At 41.0% G+C, this 18633-nt stretch overlaps 2 protein-coding genes across 9 annotated transcripts in view; one reads left to right on the top strand and one right to left on the bottom strand.

Annotated features, from left to right (window-relative positions):
• Nucleotides 1–18416, top strand: part of LOC104633960 (hyccin 2) — an 82317-nt gene extending 63901 nt beyond the window's left edge. For 3 of the 8 annotated variants that reach the window (XM_075756290.1, XM_075756288.1, XM_075756287.1), the window contains 11 exons: nucleotides 962–1019; nucleotides 1895–2079; nucleotides 2703–2801; nucleotides 4449–4558; nucleotides 6086–6218; nucleotides 6595–6691; nucleotides 8345–8491; nucleotides 9094–9265; nucleotides 9583–9644; nucleotides 10405–10523; nucleotides 11177–12316. In XM_075756290.1, the coding sequence (XP_075612405.1) occupies nucleotides 962–1019; nucleotides 1895–2079; nucleotides 2703–2801; nucleotides 4449–4558; nucleotides 6086–6218; nucleotides 6595–6691; nucleotides 8345–8491; nucleotides 9094–9265; nucleotides 9583–9644; nucleotides 10405–10523; nucleotides 11177–11263 (1269 nt within the window). In that variant the 3' untranslated portion in view covers nucleotides 11264–12316. Of the gene's footprint in view, nucleotides 1–961; nucleotides 1020–1894; nucleotides 2080–2702; nucleotides 2802–4448; nucleotides 4559–6085; nucleotides 6219–6594; nucleotides 6692–8344; nucleotides 8492–9093; nucleotides 9266–9582; nucleotides 9645–10404; nucleotides 10524–11176; nucleotides 12317–14731; nucleotides 14875–16107 lie in introns of those variants that run through there. The other 5 variants (XR_012836042.1, XR_012836041.1, XR_012836043.1 and 2 more) reach the window with 5 other exon arrangements.
• Nucleotides 13467–18401, bottom strand: NIF3L1 (NGG1 interacting factor 3 like 1). The gene is made up of 6 exons (XM_010300334.2): nucleotides 17966–18401; nucleotides 17068–17233; nucleotides 16737–16863; nucleotides 16225–16363; nucleotides 14777–14860; nucleotides 13467–13824 (listed from the first exon to the last, which is right to left on the bottom strand). The coding sequence occupies exons 1-6, from the start codon at nucleotides 18399–18401 to the stop codon at nucleotides 13640–13642; spliced, it is 1137 nt and encodes a 378-aa protein (XP_010298636.1). The 3' UTR covers nucleotides 13467–13639.
• Nucleotides 18417–18633: the final 217 nt, after the last annotated feature.

Raw genomic sequence — 18633 nt, 5'->3', positions numbered from 1 at the left:
TTAATATGCAGTTAAACTCATAGCTTTCCAGTATCTCATCAAAGGAAGAAACAGCCTTAATTGTAAGGAGTGCTGTTAGAACAGGAATTCAAGAACTGTGGTGCTGTTCAGCTTCATACTTTAGCATCGGTTTATAAAAAATAAACTGTGATAATGGGGGGGATGTTTTTGTGATGCTACAGGGAGATGCAGTCCAGAACTGCCAGCTGTGGTGGTTATAAAGAGAGTGCTATGAAACAATTGGCTTTCTAAAATGGTATAACATCTTACGAGAAATGTGTGCACAGCTTTTCCAGTATAAGGTTCCAGGATGAGATATGCCTGTAGAGATGCTGTTTTGAGATGCCATTTTCACTTCTTGATGATTTCACATCCACTTTGACAGGATTAACAAAAGTGTTTCCTAAGGATTGCAGACTTGATCTGGTGTCTGAGTCAGGCGTGTGCTTTACGTATATGTAAGGAAGATGTGCCACTACAACTTGATGAGCCCAGGCAGCTTGGGTTGCCTTTGCTGTACTTCTGGGCTTAGTATTCTTGAGTGGTCTTCTGTCATTCTGGTAGTTGTTTTCATAGTGGGCTTCCAGATGACTTTGAGTAGACAGTGTGATGTGGAAGATGACTGGTTTAGGGAACCGAAGCATTTCCAGTTTGTCATTGCTTCTGTTTGACTTCCTGAGGGGCCAAGATTGGCATCTTGGAGATTTCACAGTTTTCTACCCTCCATCTCGGGACATTAGTTGAAAGAATTAAGCCCCTTTTGGAACCTGATCCTTCCTCCCCGCTAGCTCTGAATGGTAAAACAAGAACTCTCCATACTTGTTGCCTCTCGTTTCCCAGTTTCTTGTGGGCTGAAATAGCTTGGAAACATAACCTGATTCTACTGTTTGCTTGGCAGAGGGCTGTTTTGAAGATGCATATGTTTCTTCTTCTAATGCATGTTTTTTCTTTGCTGTAACAGAGTAAAAAGAAAGAATTTGTGTCTACCACACCTTACAGACTCAGAAAGAGGCTAGCAGGTAAAGATCAACCTTTGTTTTGTGTTCAGAGCGGAGTGTTTCCCCTGGTGGGCTTGCTTGTAGTAGCAGTCTGACTAAAGCAACCTGATTAATCCTGCATAGAGTGTAGAAATGTCCTTAAAGAAGTCTGTGTTAGACCTTTTCCCTACAACAGATTGCTACTTAGGAAGGCAGTAGAAGGGTTAGAAGCACCAAGTTGCTGAACTTCAGTAACATGATCAAGAGAGACAAAACTCTCAGTAATCTAACCTATGCTGACATTTAACTCTGGCACAATTACTTGAACCAAGTCATAAAATCTTTTGATGATGGCTGGGACATTCATGGTAAAGTATTTCCAGTAACTGGTTGGCTATATGTGCTCAGAATGAATGCAGAGGAGAGGTTAGTGCATGGCATTTCATGTTCTATTTCTTCTTTTATGTTGAGAGACCAAGACTGAGCCAGATTCTGTCTGTGCTCTTCAATCAACATTGCTAACAGAGGTCTTTTACAAAACCTTTTTTGCAGAGTGTGACCCAGAAGATACTCAGCTTGCATGACTGGCATTTGGGAAAACTGACGTAGAGATGCTAAGAGAAATAGGGAGTTGCATTGTCCATTTTTAGTCACTTTTTGTGGTAGGATTATGTTTCTTAGTTGGTGTCAAGGAGGAAGCTTTACTAAACGATAATTTGTGAGCCTAGAACTGGGAAAGAAATGGCTATGTGTATTTCAGTCCTCTTAAGCACTGATTTTTACTTTTCTGTGAAATATATTTAGGAATCATATGCTTGAAAGATGTCTAGAGAATGTATGTGAGAAAGCAAGATGGTGTAAAATGTGTTCTGTGTAAGAAGTCATTGCTAGCTTTTAACCTTAGATTTATCCTTTAGCTCCAGATCTTTATTTAGAAAGTGAGAGTGAATATTCTGCTTCCTGCTCAGAAGAGGAGGATGAGGAAGACCAGAAAGAAGTCAGCACTGTTTTATCAGGTCAAAAGCCCCCAGCAAAAACTAAGGCTGCATCTACGCCTCCTCCCAGGAACAACCTAGGCAAAAAAAATAAGGAGGACAAGATGGTGAGTGTGCAGAAAATATACCCCTGAGCTAGCAAGCGTGAAGGGATGTTTAGTGACAGTAAGTTGTCAGTGACCACACCTAACTATGGGGAAGAACTGCTAGACTTATTTCACATCAACCCAGCTTTTGCTGTACTTCTGAGCAATCCCTGTTGGACAGGGATCATGTGCACCTGTGGGCTAATCCAGTCTGCATCCTTAGCAGCTCCAGGAGGAGCAGTTCCAAGGTGTCCATGAAGCAGGAGACCTTATACTGAGAAAGGATGAAGAAATTGACTCCTATAGCACCAAAAGATGCACACATTACTTTCTGGCTTGGTGTTCAGCTTTGTTGTCCAATTTCCTTCCAGCACCAGGGATCCCTACACCCTCTTAGAATTATTCCTATGTTCTGCTCTCTCAGAATCTCTTTTCTGTCTCTGTCTTCATGGAAGAACCATCTGACTTGGTTAGCTTTGGCAAAATGCTACTGTAGAAGCCATTTTTGCAACTGTCTTCTGGCTTTCTACTCATCCTTGCTCTATGTCTCATATTGGCCATCTTCAGACATTTTTGTGGGTGCAAAGGGAGAGGGGTAACTTGATAGCAGGAGGAGCATGGCTGATTTTGCTGTTCCTTTTTAGAGCAACCTGGTGGAGGAATACTTTGAAGCTCACAGTAGTTCCAAAGTGCTCACTTCAGACCGAACGCTGCAGAAGTTGCAGAAAAGAAGATTGAATCAGGTACACTTCATAATGAATCACACAACTCTCTGAGCTTTTGATTTCTTTAATGAAGATTTCCCTCATCAAAGTTTCCTGATGTTGCTATTTTCACTTTATTTCTGCTGATAATATTCTCTGTGGTAACGCTGATTTAGGTAGCATTTCAAGCATTATGTCTCCTACTGCTACTCTGAGGAGGGACCGTGCCCAGTTGTTTGAACCTGAGACAGTAGGGAAAATGCAGGGAGAAGCCACTATCAGGTTAGCAGATAGTTGAAAGCTGCAGTGACCAGAACAGGTTAAAGTTTGCTTTTAGGGGAGGAGAAGAGACAGAAGCAGATTGTAGAGACCTGCCCTAAAAATTATCACCAAAACAGCATTTTTCTCAATGAAATGGTTAGAGGAATTACAAACTGTCTTGACTAGTTATGTATAGAGAAATTTGAGAGAGCTGTTTTCATCTGAGGATTACTGGGTCAAGCCACATGCAGGCCTAGGACAGCTCTAAATGTTGTCACCTAGTTTGTGAAATGCACTTTGTCCCCTTCCAGTTCCTAAGAGACAGGAACGGTCTAATTGTGCTGACTGAATTACTGCATTTTTTTCCATACACCACTTCTACAAGACAGTTCAAAGCAAGCAGTTGCACCCTACAGGGACAGGAACAAGGACAGGTGCCAGGGAGGCATGTAAAATTCTTGGAGCTCTTGTGTCTGTGACTGTTTTTTGCACCCATCTGTGTTTTAAAAGATGGCATATATGCAGATTGTCTGATGGCTGCTGTTGTCTGGAATTGCTACCCAGAGAAACATCTGGATTCTTAACAAGTTCTTTCATAACAGCTCTGGAAGGAAATCAAGGCTTTCAGTATTAAATCTACTGCTGGCTCCAAAGAAATTGAAGGCTTAGCAGTTCTGTCTCTCAGTGCTTTATGTTTGTCTGATACATTGCAGCTGTCTGTGTTCTTTCCAGAGTAAACTGTCTTCTACTGCAAGGGAGTGGAAAGCAAAGCTGTTAAAGTTGAGGAGAAAGGGAGGCCAGTGTAGATTTGATGCCATTTGTCATGCTACTGTGCTGTTTAAACATCAACATCCCAGCATATCTTTAAAGCCGAATTAATTCTTTGATTCTTGATGGTTTTGAAATAATATGTTTTCTACATTTAGCTGTCAACTGCCAATTATTTCCTTTCTGCTGTATTTCTTTTTTAAGATGATGTTTGTGAGTATTCTCTTGTAGTAACAAACACCCGAACCGTTGCTAAGCATGTTGATTGGAGCCCTTGCTCCTCTTAGCAGGGTTGTGATGTTGGTATCTTCCTGATACAGTGCTTGGTGCTGTGTAAGCTCAGTGTGTACATTATTTCAGTAGTGGTTTTCCCATGCTCAGCAGGAAGAGCTAAAAGTGCGATACTGGTTCCAGTCCTAGTCTGGCTGCCATTTCCCTTAATAAGGTTACTTAATATCTGCTTTGTTTCTCCAGTAGCAAAACTCTGCTTAGAGGGGTCTCCATGGAAAAACACATGAATTGAGTGCACCAGTGGTGAAAACTATTCTTTTCCCTAGCTAGAGACCGTATTAGAGGGGTATTTGTAAGGACTCCAAACATATGTCTTGTTTTTTCTCAGCTTTGAATGACTGTCATTTTATCTCTTTTTCAACACAGCAAACACTGCATGACCTTTTGAAAAAAGCTCCCCTTGCCTATGCTGCTGAAATTAAAGAGCTAAACCAGCAACATGAATCCCTGTTTTCCAAGTGGATGCTGCAAATGCAGTAAGTATCCAATGAGAATCACAGAAGAAGCCTAGTAAGCAGGTACTGCCAATAAACTCACCCTCATGTCAGCAACATCTGGTGGATGAGTTAAGGACCGACATTTTTTTCTTTGATTGCTTAAATTTCAAATTAGGTGACATTAATTTAGTACGATGTTTCCTGCAGACCAAATCATATCTGACTAACTCCTTGAACTGAATGCCTGAAGTGAAATGAGGTTGTATTCTGCCTGGCTAGTTTGTCTGTGCCTCTGTAAACCAAGCTAGAGGGCATTCACAAACAGGGAACATGAATAATGAGAAAACAGGGAACATGAATGATGAGAAGAGTGTCCTTTGTGAACAATCAGTTTTGCTTACAGCAGCGCAGTTGGTAGTGAGTAGCTCACCACCAATTTCTTCAATATGTGGCTATCCCCAGTGGTGTAGCAGTTAACTTTGAATGCCTATAGTACCTAATGATCTATGCGTGAAGAAACCTTAATGCTGTTGGAAACATTAACAATATATTTTATCTGGGTTTGCGTGTATCTTCGTGGGAAGGAGAAAAGAATAAGCATCCAGGAAAGTAAATGGGGAACTATAGAGAGCTGTGAGATTCTGAAGCACCTTAGAGAAGGCAGGCCACCAGTTCTGAAGTTAAGTGCTGAGGCAGGAGCAGATGTTGATGAGGAGAAAGCCGCTTGGAAGCTTTGCAAGGGAGTGGAGTATAAAGAAATTTGTGGTCCACAGAGAGTGACATATGAAAAATACATTTGCTTTGAAAGTTGGACAGTTGCAAGAGGAGGAGTCCTCTGTGACTCAGTGATCTGGGCAAATGGTTAGAGATGTATGTGGCAGGGTAGAAGGAACAAGTCTGTAGATGATACTGAAGTCAGTGACAGTTGTTGAACACCTTAGCTTTGCCCCATGCTATTTGAGTGACCTGATACTCTGCTTTCTGGTCAAGATGATGCTTTTTCTGCTTCTCAAAAATAAAGCAAGCTTTGTGATTCCCTACCATGTTCTTTTTATGCTTTCCTGCATCTTTCTCTGCAGAACAATTAGGATAAGCAAGAGACATGAGAATAGTTTAATTTTGCTTTGAAGTTTTGCCTGTGGATCACAGTAGAAAACCACTATAAAGGCTTGCTTTTCTTCTTGTAGTTGCTGTGACCCATGGTAAACATTTAATATAATCACTGGTGAGGGGGTGAATGTGAATGCTTGTTACTCTTCATTATCTGAAGTTGCAGATCTACTCTCATATTCTTGGACAATATAATTTTCTTCCATAGATGTTTTGCTAAATTTGTGGGCCTCCAGGCTGCTAAAACATTTCTTTAACTAGGGTTCACGTGACACATTTCAGATTCCTTGCGGCTAACCTTATTTGTCAGCTGTGAGCTGAAGGTAAGCCTGGAGCTGATGAAACATGAAATTTTTAGAGACAAGATTGCAATGGATAATTGTGCTTAATGAATGTATGACCCTAAAAAGGGACTTGTACTTTTTTGATTCAGTGTATTTGCTCACTTTTCTGCAGCTTGGGTTTCAATATTGTGCTTTATGGACTGGGCTCAAAGCGTGATTTGTTAGAGAAGTTTCGTACCTCTGTGCTCCAGGATTCTGTTCACCTTGTGGTTAATGGATACTTCCCCAGCATCACTGTGAGATCTGTAAGTGTTACAGATACCTCTAAAGTCTTTCAATGTAAAATGTTAAGGAAACCTGCTGCATCCTAAAGCAGCAGGCTCTTGAATGAAGAGCAGTTCCTGTCTCTCTTTTATGAGTTTAAAGAAACTAGCCCATGTGTTTTCCAAGGAATTGCAGTAATTCCCATCATGAATAGATGCTCGTCAGTTTAAAGCCTTATTTTATGTCACTGTTTTGAAAAGGGTTAGAAATTTTTGGTTTACGTTGACTGTTTTGGGGATTTAATGGTAAAAATTAGATTACCTCCCCCATGACAGTCAAGGGCTCAGTTTGAGATTTTCTGCACCAGGTCCTTCAGTACCAGAGCCCTTCAGAAGGGACTGCTGTTTTCTTTTTCAGATTCTCAACTCCATCACAGAAGAGGTACTGGACCATATAGGCACCTTCCGCAGCCCCCTTGACCAGCTTGAATTCATCATTAAAAGGTTTAAAGAAGGTAAAATGACTAACTTTATATATAAAAATGTTAGAGTCCACTGACTGTTATGAGAGCCTGGACATTTTCTTTCCTCATAGTTTTCATCTGTGCAGTTACCGTTTCTTAGTTTATTGTAGCTAGTATACTTTCTTGCTTGTAATTTATGTCACATATGAAAACATATATGCACCATCAATATATGTGTACATGATCCCAAGCTGTTACCTCAGTCAGTGTTTCACGCACTAAGTTCTTTTAGTTAGAAAGGGAAGGAGGAAGGCATGAGTGGTCTAACAAGATAAGAGGCTGCTCAACCCTTTGGCAAACTGGAATGCTCACCTCACTTGCATTTAGCACAGTGCCTTTGTGCTTTATTTACATGGTGTTTCTGTAGCCACGTGTTTCCTGGTGGAAGACAGGATAGGTAAACTCCAGCTACATGAGGGAAGATAGTTCTTAGTGGCTGCTTGAGGACCTGAAATCAACAGAACAAAGAACTCACGAACAATTTGGAATGACAGTTGCTGACAGATATCAAGTCCTTTGAGCTCCTCTGGAAAATCATGGTCAGAGGGTCTTTCCATACGTTTCAGTGTAGGCTGGATTAAGGTTTGAATGTACATGGTTTAGTGGAATGGTCATTTCAGTTTAATATATGCAAATACTGACCCTAAGATGAAATAAAGGACAACAGTGTCAAACAAGCAGGTTAGAATTAGGTTCAAAAGCAAAATTAAACAGGTATTGCCACACTGAATGCTTGCTGAATTCTTTTTGAATGTCGGGTTTACTGCTTGTGTATACATAACAGATTGCCATGGAATCTTAATTGGTGTTTAAGTGTTTACATTATTTTCCATCATTACGAGTATTTCTGGGTGGACTAAGTGAAAAAGACTGATTAATGGTGGTACCCACCTGAATCTACATAAATCAGTCTTGTGTAGTACACTGTAGCTGATCTGTCGGAGTCTGAGGAACCTTCGGTTTCCATTGGTAGCCAAGTATGTATTCATTTGCACAAAAACTGGCTACTGCTCCAGAATTGTTTCTGGACTCAGGAAATAGCTGTTCCCAGGGATAAGTACAGCAGCAACAAGTTAGCTGGAAATTTTAACATCTAACATTTGCATTATCCAAGCTAAATCTTTGTAACTTCCTTTGAGGACTCACTGGGAAAGATTTCCAATTAAGTTAGTATGCTTTGGATCCAACCCTGAATAGAAAATGCATTTTCATTGTGTGAGGAGGAGCTTAAGGATCCTAGTCATGTAACTCAAAAGCTGCTGAACAAACTGTGCTTAGAATTCCATCCTAAAATACATTTGAACGACCTTGAATTGCAGGACTAAAAGTCATAGCTAAAAGGGCAATTCATGGTAAAGCCATGAGCAAGTGGATTATAAGAGAAAAGCTTAAACTGCAAAAAGAACGGTAGCTATGATGAGAACTGCGATTGAGAGTGAATTGAGAAAAAGCCTTTTAGGTGCTTAGAAACACCAAGTGCGGGACAGAGATCAAAGTAAGCTGTACAAGGAAAGTGATGTGATATCGGAGTGATGAATATGGAACCTGATGGAATAGACTTGTCCTAGGCTGCACTGGGAATGGGAAACCACTTTGTGTGCAGTTTCTTTCATTGGTTCTCTGCTGTTTTTTCTGACCTTGCAGATTCATCTTTAGAGCTCTATGTCCTCATTCATAACCTGGACAGCCAGATGTTGAGAGGAGAAAGAAGTCAGCAGATCCTTGCACAGTTATCCTCTCTGCCTAGCATTTACCTCATTGCCTCTATCGATCACATCAATGCTCCTCTCAGTGAGTCCCCTTGGGCCTGATGTAGCAGAGAGAAGAATCTGCGTTCTACTTTGGGGCTGCTGAGCGTGTTTCGTATTGTACAACAGTTTGTATTACTGTTGATGTGCAAAATAGACCTGGTGATGTATGTATGGCAGTAGCAGCTAGAAGTCCCAATTGGGACTGTGGCTGTGTTGAACCAAAACTGTATAAAGATACTGAGAACTACCAGTCACTGATCACAATATACAAATAGACTCCAAGCTTCTGGCACCCTTTGATTTAGGGACTTACTGAAATGGAGATTGGATGTTATGTCTGTCATTGCATCTAAACAATTTTGTTTATCAGCCAGAAATTCTTTGTACACTGCTGACTCTGGAAGGATTTACAATATATACACAAAACTGGTATGAAAAAGGGATGTGTGCAAATGTTTTGTTGCAGAGAATTTGTCTTGCTTGAACTGCAAGTATCTGGGTGTACGTACTGTGAATTTCACAAGTGTACATTGTTTCCTCAAATCTTAAGTAGAACTAAGTACATTTTAATGTTGCTTATTTAACAACTTATAAAAGCTGAATTTCCCAATTCTGTCTGCTCTTTCTTTTCTCTCTGTCTAGTGTGGGATCAGGCAAAGCTAAGCCTCTACAACTGGCTTTGGTATGAAACAACCACATTTAGTCCTTATGTGGAAGAAACGTCTTATGAGAACTCGCTTTTAGTACAGCAGTCTGGATCTTTGGCTTTGAGCTCCCTAACGCATGTCCTGCGCAGTCTCACTCTCAATGCCAGGTAAGACACTGTTATACTTCATAGTAGCACTTGCTGAGGATCCAGTCCTTACTAGGTGACTCTGGTCTATACCTAGCAGGAGGCAATCCCTGTTTTCTGACAACAGTGTTCAAGATGAAGACGGTAGGACCTGGTTTCCAAGTGATTGGTTACTTTAAATGAACAGCGTTTGGCTAGCAGGCCTTGTCCAGTGATGAGATTCATGCACAAAGTCCTGGTCATGATTAAAAAATAATTTCTAATGGTGGGGGCTCTGGGGTTTTGGGTTTGTTATTTGTTTTTTTCTTTTGATTTTCCCCTCTTCTGCTTTCACTTAGGGGGATATTTAGACTGCTTGCTCAGTACCAGCTGGAGAACAAGGACAACCCATCTTATCCAGGTATGTACCCCTCTTTTCTTATCTGTTTGGCGTGTTGCCATTGCCAGCTCAGTCACAGTGACACTGGCTTTTGGTATGCGGGTTACATTACCAGCAACAGAAGTGCTGTAACTGTTGGTTCAGTGAGGCGCAGTGGCGTAGACTGTCTTTCTAGTGGTACTGTGTCTGACTGACAAGAAATCAATAGACTGGCTGGTTCTGAAGGACCTCCTCTTACTGTTGTCTGCTATGATGTTTAGACATGACTGAGACCATTCATGGGGGACTATGGATTTAAAAAAGTAAGATAAAGGAAGAATATGAATTTGCATAACTAGCACTTAAAGGACCAGGGAAAGACAGGAGATTCTGTTCTCATGCTGCTTCTATCTAAGTAACTTCTGATGTGTCCCTGCTTTCTAGGATGCATGTGGAATATTTCTGTCACTGTCTCTAACAGTGCTGCAGGGGATATGAATAACATGCTAATGGTAAAGAAAGTTGGAAGTAAGATAGAGGAGTTGGAAATTGGGAGATTAACCATGTTGCAAAGTGCATTTAAAGTGCTATTAAAATTCTGTTAGGCAAACATGGTGACTGGAACATTAATTCAGCCGTTTTCCATTTATTACTGAAATGTTAGCTTGGCTGTATACTTGAAACAAGTGATGATGTTACTGTAGCCACTGTGGTCTAAGCCAAAACAAGATTTGTAGGTGGAGATAATATGTGTTGTTAGACGTGGAAAAATCTGACAATCTTACCCTTTTTCTGTCTCCAGGGCTGTCTTTCCAAGACTTCTACCAGCAATGTCGGGAACATTTCCTGGTGAACAGTGACCTGACACTCAGGGCACAGCTGACAGAATTCAGGGACCACAAGCTCATCCGGACCAAGCGGGTGAGTTGGGGGAAGAAGATAATTCTGGGTATTCAGCCACCTTAAACAGAAAAGATGCTTACTTGCTACTAAGTATCCCTATGACACCACTGCAGCTCACAATGAGGCTCTATTGTTTGAAGCACCTAGGAACTAGCAAAGGGCTGAAATTCTGTAATTGTAGCTCTTTCCATGCCTCCAATTTGTCAATGCCCTTTACATATAGAGGGGACTGTAAAAACGCAGTGTGCTTTGGTTACTTGGCAACCTACAGGTCTCATCTTCCTGAAGACCTTGAGAAGTAACGGACTCTGGAGCCTGCCAGTCTGCTTCCAATAGGTACCTGTATTTGCATGAGGGAAGAATGCAGGCTAGTCCTAGTAATGAGGCACTACAGCAGTACTAGATATGGGAATGCAGTATTGAGGAGCTGTGTAGTGTCAGACTAGCATAGCCCACCAGAAGATTTCTCATATACTGACTTTTCTCAGGTTTTGTGCATTTCCAGTATTGCTCTAGTGAAATATTCCTGGTTTTTAGCAATGTAGTCCTGCTGAATGCTGGCCAGCTCTCACCCAGACTGCAAATAAACATTAGTATTGCAGTGCTGTCTAGTGGTTTGCATTGCACTGTGCACTGGTGTTAACAGAATGTGTATGCATGTCTGTTCTCAGGGAGCTGATGGTGTGGAATACTTACTAATTCCTGTAGATGACAGTACCTTGACTGACTTCTTAGAGAAAGAGGATGAAGATGTATAACGTCTCTCTGTTCTCAAAGCGTCTACAGCAATTGCTCTCAAGGGCTGCTGGAGAGGGGCCTATACTCAGATCTCTCTCCCACCAACCCCAAAGGTGCTGGACTACTTATTGAAATGTAATAAGTGTAATGAACGATGCTCATTGTTCAACTGCTTGAGGTAGTTGGGAATGATGACTTCTGTAAGCAAGGCATCTCTTGCTCTGTAGTTTTGTCTGCTTTGTCTCTTAGCTCAGATGATGCCTTCTTCATATCTATGCAACCAACCTTACAGCCAGAAAAACAAACTTGGTAAGATTGTGCCTTCTGCTCTCATCCTCACCAGACATGAGGGTTTGATTGGAGCAGTTTACTTGGGAAGTGCAAATCGCTAGATGGTCAGAGCTTTAGTTTGTACTAGTGATGCAACTTTTCTCAACTGAGAGCTTTCCAGTACTCCTTTACCAGTTAGATAAGACTAGCTTCCAGTGTATGAAGAAGTCAGGATTTATAATGCTAAGAGACCTGCCTTGACTGCATGAGGAAGGGAGAATACTAGTCGGTTTGGGACACTGTGGGTAACTTATTAAATTCTGGCAATAGAACTGAAGAAATTGCCCGAAAACCAAATCCTTTTATAAGATTTATATAATCAAAATTGTCGTGGACTCAAGTCATTGCCTGTTGGTGAGGGTGAGAGGATCCAGCTTCTTTCATCTACTTTCCAAGTTGCAATCCAGGAATATGAAGAGGCTGTGAAGTTTTTTTGTTTATTTTTTAAAAGCTTGATTGTTTATATGTATTTTTTACGTCAAGAGCATCCACTGATCCTGGGGGGAGGCCTTAAATGCCACTTACAAGCTCTCCCTTTTTTTAAGCCCTTAGAGGTTGGGAGACTGTTGAAGTTTGACAGCTTTTCTTCACTTTTTTTTCTCAGGTATGTGGGAGTAAGCCCTATAGTTCCATCAACTGTAGTCTGCCAGCCAGACTTCAGGGACTCTGTATGTCTAATATTTGGTAGCTGTGTTACAGCTTAATGTTGTAATAGTTCAAATAAAGTACTTTATTAATTTTCATTAGCTTGTCTTGTCTTCCACAATCTTTTTATTATAGGAAGATAGAGATCCTTCTGGCAATTGTGTGAAAGCTTCATTTTCATTATTATGTCAAATATCTGTGCAAATCCTCATGCAGTGTGCAGAAGATTTCAAACTAATTAGTAAAAATATTTTATATTGTTCCTTATAAGGTATCAAAATAAAAAAAATAAAATTGGCTTCCTTTCAATAACAGTCTATAGGTTTTGAAGAGAACCAAAACATCACATGGAATAAAATTTTTACCTGGTCTACCCCTCACTGACAGAAGCAACAGACAGAGGTTTACAGCCTGACTTTTGTTTGTATTGAAAGCACAACAGACAGAGGTTTACAGCCTGACTTTTGTTTGTATTGAAAGCACAGGGTATCTACTTATGCCACTGACAATTGGATTCTTCAAATATAGGCCCTAATTAGTGATGGGGAAAACTGGTACATGCCAACAGTAATCTCCAGCTTCCTCGCCCAGAACATTTTCCAACTAACATTCTCTTTTGGTGGCACTTGCATCTGCATTTTACAGGCTGCAATTCCAAAACTGCAAAGTGAATCAGGCTACAGTCAGAACCACTAAAACTGGGATCAACCCAAGTTCTGTAAGTTAGGTGTAGAATTCAAGAAGAACTCTGCCACTTGAAGAGATGTGGAGAAACTTAAAAAATATTGTAGCTAAGCAGCAACCACATCCTGTTTTGCAATCCTTTGAGTATCTATCTCCACAGTTCCTATAAAACTCCATATTTAATTTATATTCTGAGTATATGGAAGACACCACCTAATGTGTTTGTTTACACATAGTGATACCATGGTGCATTTTCAGTGCAATTATATCTGGTTTTCCAGATGTGAAATTAATGAAGTGCTATAATAATTCTGAGTTTAGAGTTACCTGCTAATAGTTTTGGTAGACTATCAGATGCCCATACGGTGACTTGTACTGACATGATTAGATGTAACTGCAGTAGGGTGGAACCGCTGTGTAAGCTTAAAATTGGAGATAAGTCAGGTTTTTATATTTTACCCAAACCAATGCTGGAGTATCATGGTTATCAAATATATCTAATAAGAGTATGCAGTAACAGTATTATTCAAGTGCAACCCAGCAATTGAGTAAATCAGCCTTCAGTAGCCCAAAACAAGCATTTATTTATCTGACAGATGACAACATATATCCCAAACTTTAAGGGAACATACAGTACAATCATTCTGTACTGAAACAATTCAGAGCATCTTCATTAAGCTTGCAGTTGGACAGGTCTGTGTAAGATACCATGAAACTCTTGACTGATATTTTTTTTTCTATGCCACCTGGAGTGGATCTCTATCTTTGTCAGACACAATTATGTTGATTTTGTTCTGTAGGTGGATAGCTAGCATGTCACGCAGCTCTGACAAGAAGCCTCGCTCAGTGTTACTGTGCTCACACAGAATAACACTTATCCCATTGGCAACTGCATCCAGAACGTCATGGTGGGACATCTCTCCTGTTGTTTTGAGAAAGAAATGCCATGCAGATCACTAACAGTATAGTTTAAGTAACTAATTCTTTGCAATCTATGCAGAATCTTAGCTAGAAGCTGGGAAGAGATAACAGGGGATATAGTCCATAACGGGGAATGCCACACAATCTGCTCAGTATAAGAACACTCCTACTCTGGCGTCCTTGGAAGGACTTTCAGCTGCTATTCCCCATATACAACTGAGACAAACCCAAATTCCTTGCCCTCTTTGAATAGTGGTAGATTCTGCCACTTTGGGCAGGAAACAAGAGTGCACAGAGTGGTTTGGAAGTGGACTGTCTGATGTCACGTGGGTTGCTGTGATGGAGGACAGCAATTGGGAAGCCTTGTGAAGAAGTTGTCTGAGGGCCAGCTCTGCGGGACTGGATATAAGGGGAGATGGGACATGCCTTGCCAAAGAACTTGCTCAAATTAAGCACTACAGAACGCAAGGCAGCCTTCACGATGTGTAAGCTGTATGGAGTAGCTGTCCCACTGTCAGAAAAGAGGATAATGGTCTAAGTCTCCCTTTGGTCAAATACACTATGGGGGTTCCTTTGGAAGATTCTGTAGACTCCATTATATTCCATTTTCCATTAGGGAATTCTGTAGAGAACTGAGGAAATACCTTGTATCTTGCCAAAGTATAAACACACTGAAGGTTGCAATAGACTGCCATCAATGCTGATTTTGTGTTGAAATAATGCATGTATAGCAATGTTTTAATTGAAATAATCTTCACTGTGCCACACAGCCATCTGATCCAAAATCTCTCTAATGTATTCTTCTACCATTCCAACAACTAACTGATTGTTTTCCAAATACAACAGGTAATTCTTTCTGCCCAAATCTTTCAACAGCCAGTCAATTCTTTTTTCTTTTTTTTTCCTAGTGACTATTTTTATAAAGATAACAAAACAGCAACATAATCTTTTACCTGTGAGATAGAGGTCAGCTTCCATTCCCTTCAGGACGCTGCTCCCAGAACCAGCACACAGAGCAGCTTTCTTCACTGGCGATTCTGCAGGATACAAGGTGCCACAGTTAAACTCCTTTCCCTCTGTTCAGCCCTCATGTCAGTATTGCTATTAATTGTTTCGTGATAACTATGACCTTGAATTTTAGGGTCAATGTAAGTTTTTTGGAGGAAGAGACACATCTGTCAGTTTGAAAGAGTCATGGGCCTATAACATCTTTGATAATTACAGCAAAATCCTCTGTACCAAATAGATGTGTAGATTTTTTTTTTCAAGTCATAGGAAGGTTTGCAGAAAACTACAGCATGGAGGCTGACTGCTGGCTAGTTCTGTCCTAGTGAGGTGTTACTTAGGTTTCTGAACCCTTTAACAGGCTGCTACTGTTTCCAGGACTCTTCATATTCCACCATCATTAGTTTTCCAACTAATGACACCACTAAGGCAGCCTCTGAGATACACTGCTTCCTAGCTTTTAGCTCTCAGAAGGCCAATCTCAATGCCAGCTGAGAGCTGCTCCATGACATTAAAAATTTGTCCGTTTGCTGTGATTGCTGATTTAAAGCTATTACATATGTGATAGTGATGGGAAATTTAATTTTCCATATATATTACATTCACTAGGGAGAAGGGAACAAACAACACAGAGTTTTTGAATTCTATTAAGGTTTTACAGTATGCTGCTATGTAATTACTGTTGATTTAAGTGGAGTCACACCACTACAATCCCACACCATGAGAGGCTTCAAAATAGTCTGGGGGTTTTTTAGTGCAATTGATAGTACACAAGGCTTCTAGTAAGACTTCTGTCTCATAAGTCACAGAGTTATCAACAAATTTGCTCTCACAAATTCTAATAGCTGTGTTTCTTGGAGATTAGGACAGGTAACTGGGATAAGAGGATGCTTGCTCCACATTTTACTAGTGACCCACTGTTTGAGCTAGGATAGTTCACCTTTGCCGCTATTTCTTTTTCATAAAAACATGGATTGTTACACGTTCATAAGGATACCATAAAGCATCTTACTGTTCTAAGGGGTTTTGAAATTTAACATTCAGTCACAAAAGGGAGTGTACAATGAAATGATACACACTTGTGTCTGATAGCCGGGGAGGTAAAACATCTTGGTCATTATACAAATTATGACGAAGGATGTCTCACATTCAACTTGTGCTGCCCCTTCTTCACAGTGACAACCAGCATAATGTAGAACTTCCAATTTAAAATACAGATGAGATTCTTTTGGCATGACTATCACGTAAATTCTGAAGTGCTGTTTATTGCCTTTAACAGTGCTTCATACTACTTGGAAGTAAACCTATCCAAGGCAGCAGTATTTCACACACTCATGCTCCCTGTCTTCCTGGAATACTAGTTCTCATGGACAGTCTTACTTGCAGGCCTGTTTACCTAGTGTCTTGCCCATTCCCACGGCTAAGCGGATGTGAGGTAATTTTAGGTGGCTTTTGATACGCTCAATTATGTGTGACAAGGAGACTGGCTCGCTCAGTGTGCACAGACGTCCCATTCCAGTATGGGGAAGAAGAGGCTGAAAAGAAATTAAAAATTACTGTGAGAAAGCTGACTCCAGAAGTTCACATTGCTTTCCATATGTTACAAAGATGAGTATACTGGGCTTTCAGGAATGCATCTGAACTTTATGAAAAAATACATATGTGATGTTGTTGAATGTAACATTCTAACTACACTAGCTATTGGAACTGATTTATGCATTAGTACAGGCCACACAGCTATTTTCATTGTTTTGGAAAACGTACGTGGCTTCAAATCCCCACAGGCCAGTATTTCAGAGCACTGACAGAGTAGCATAGGAGACCTGTGATACTACTGGATTTCAGTGTTTAGGGCATTCAGCTCACACAAGTAATACGTTCACTGGAAGTAATATGTGATTTTGTTACCTTTTGTAATGAGAGAATCTCGGTCTTGTGATAAAGAAGGCTGTTCTGGGACAATAATGCCACCACCTCCAACAGTGCTTTCTGAGAGCAGTTCAAACTGACTCGTGTTTGCTCCTCACCTTCAACCCTGAGGAAAGATATGCTTGGTGCTTGCTAAGAAACTAGATAAAATTTCAGCATCATATTAATATAAAACAAGGCTATTCTATCCCAGCGGCTATTCTACCACAGAGAAAGGTAAAAAGGTGGCATTGTAATAGCCTAACCTAGTCTAGCAACTTATTGTTTCAAACAACAGAAAGACTACAACATTAGAGGGTGAAGCAGATACCTGGCAGGGAGAGTAGTGAGACAGGAGATCTCTTGAATGTCTTTGATTTTGGACAGTACGGTGTCCAGATGCTCGGTGTTGTCTGCGCAGAATTCTACCCGGTGAGTGCCCTCAGCTGGATAGCTTGGCGCAGTTGATGGATGCAGTGGGACGGAAGTACAGGCACCTGAGAAAACAGTATAAGGTTGCTGTTTTATAAAGCTGGATAAGTATCCTAATACTGATTTAGCATGTATCTAAAGAGATGCAACAAAAAGATGCAAGTTTTGCACTCAAATACATTTTCCCTGACCAGAACTGAGGACTTCTTGCCCTGTTGTCTCCATTAGGCACAGTCTGTTTTAAGTGCAAACAAGTTGACGGATATATATTATTTGTCAATGTCATCCATTTTATTCTAAAAATGGTACAAAACCAAAATAGTTTCTGGTTTGTAAATCAGGCTGGAAAAGACATAGCTGTTTTTATTTATGAGCCACAATACAGAATAACAACTTAAAAGAATTTCAGATACCTTAGTTCCTTTGCAAACAATGAGATCTTGCACTTTATAAATTAAAGACAGTGATCTAAAGTCAGTGATCTAAACCTTGCAACCAAGATGCACAATAAATATGCTGCACCAGTTCCGGCTACATCCAATAGTACAGTCATGCATCTGAAAATGTCCTCTAGTGTTTGTATCTGGTATTCCTCAACAAGATAAATTCCCTAAAATATGTTTAGGGTACTTAGAAGTACTCGAAGAATATCGGGGGTGGAAGGAAAAAAAAGTCCTCAAATCATACCTCTAAAAGCTGTAAGAAAGAAAAATGAGGGAAGGTGCCCATATAAAAATAGCATATACTGATGAATAATTTTAACCTTTTTTGTTTGTTTGTTTTTAACAGAATCTCACCAAGTCCCTTTGTTAGCCAGTTATTGACTCCGTGAGGTATGGCATCGTACGCTGTATGCGGAGAGTAAATCCCAATTCTGTGCTCCAGGGCTCGGATCACTAGCCGTTCCTTCCAGGTCTTCCACGTTACTCGCTTGAGTGGTGTGAATATAGGAGGGTGGTAAGAAAGAATAAGGTCTGCCTTCTTCTGCACTGCCTCTTCCATCACCTCCTCAGTGAGATCATTAGTGAGGAAAAGGGTGTTCACGGTGTGAGGAGGACTTGGTTCCACCAGCAACCCCACATTGTCCCAGCTTTCAGCCAGTGAGAGGGATGCAAAGTCATTCAGGGCAGCAACGAGTTCCCTGAGATTCATGAGGGAGCACGAGGGCAGGCGGCCCAAAGCACGGATGCTGTGGAGAGGCCGGCCAACCAGCTGTGTGCCAGGCAGCAGCATGCAGCTATCTGTAGAGAGAGTAAAAAACAGCAGGAAAAAGCGTAGGTAATTCACTGGCTGAAAGCAGAGCTGATGTTCAGGGTGCCAATGCTGCCCACCGGCAGCCACCGCAGTCCGAGCCGCGCCGACCCGCAACGGGGCGCCGGCCGCGGGCGCACCCTCCCTGCCTCCGGGGCTCTCGCGGTGAAACACCGTGAACGACCCTGTAGAGTCGTGCAAGAAACGTACGGAA

This window comes from Balearica regulorum, chromosome 6, assembly GCF_011004875.1.
Source record: "Balearica regulorum gibbericeps isolate bBalReg1 chromosome 6, bBalReg1.pri, whole genome shotgun sequence".
Lineage (NCBI taxonomy): Eukaryota > Metazoa > Chordata > Aves > Gruiformes > Gruidae > Balearica > Balearica regulorum.
The sequence above is the reverse complement of the archived record's forward strand: the minus strand, read 5'-3'. Positions and strand labels throughout refer to the sequence as shown.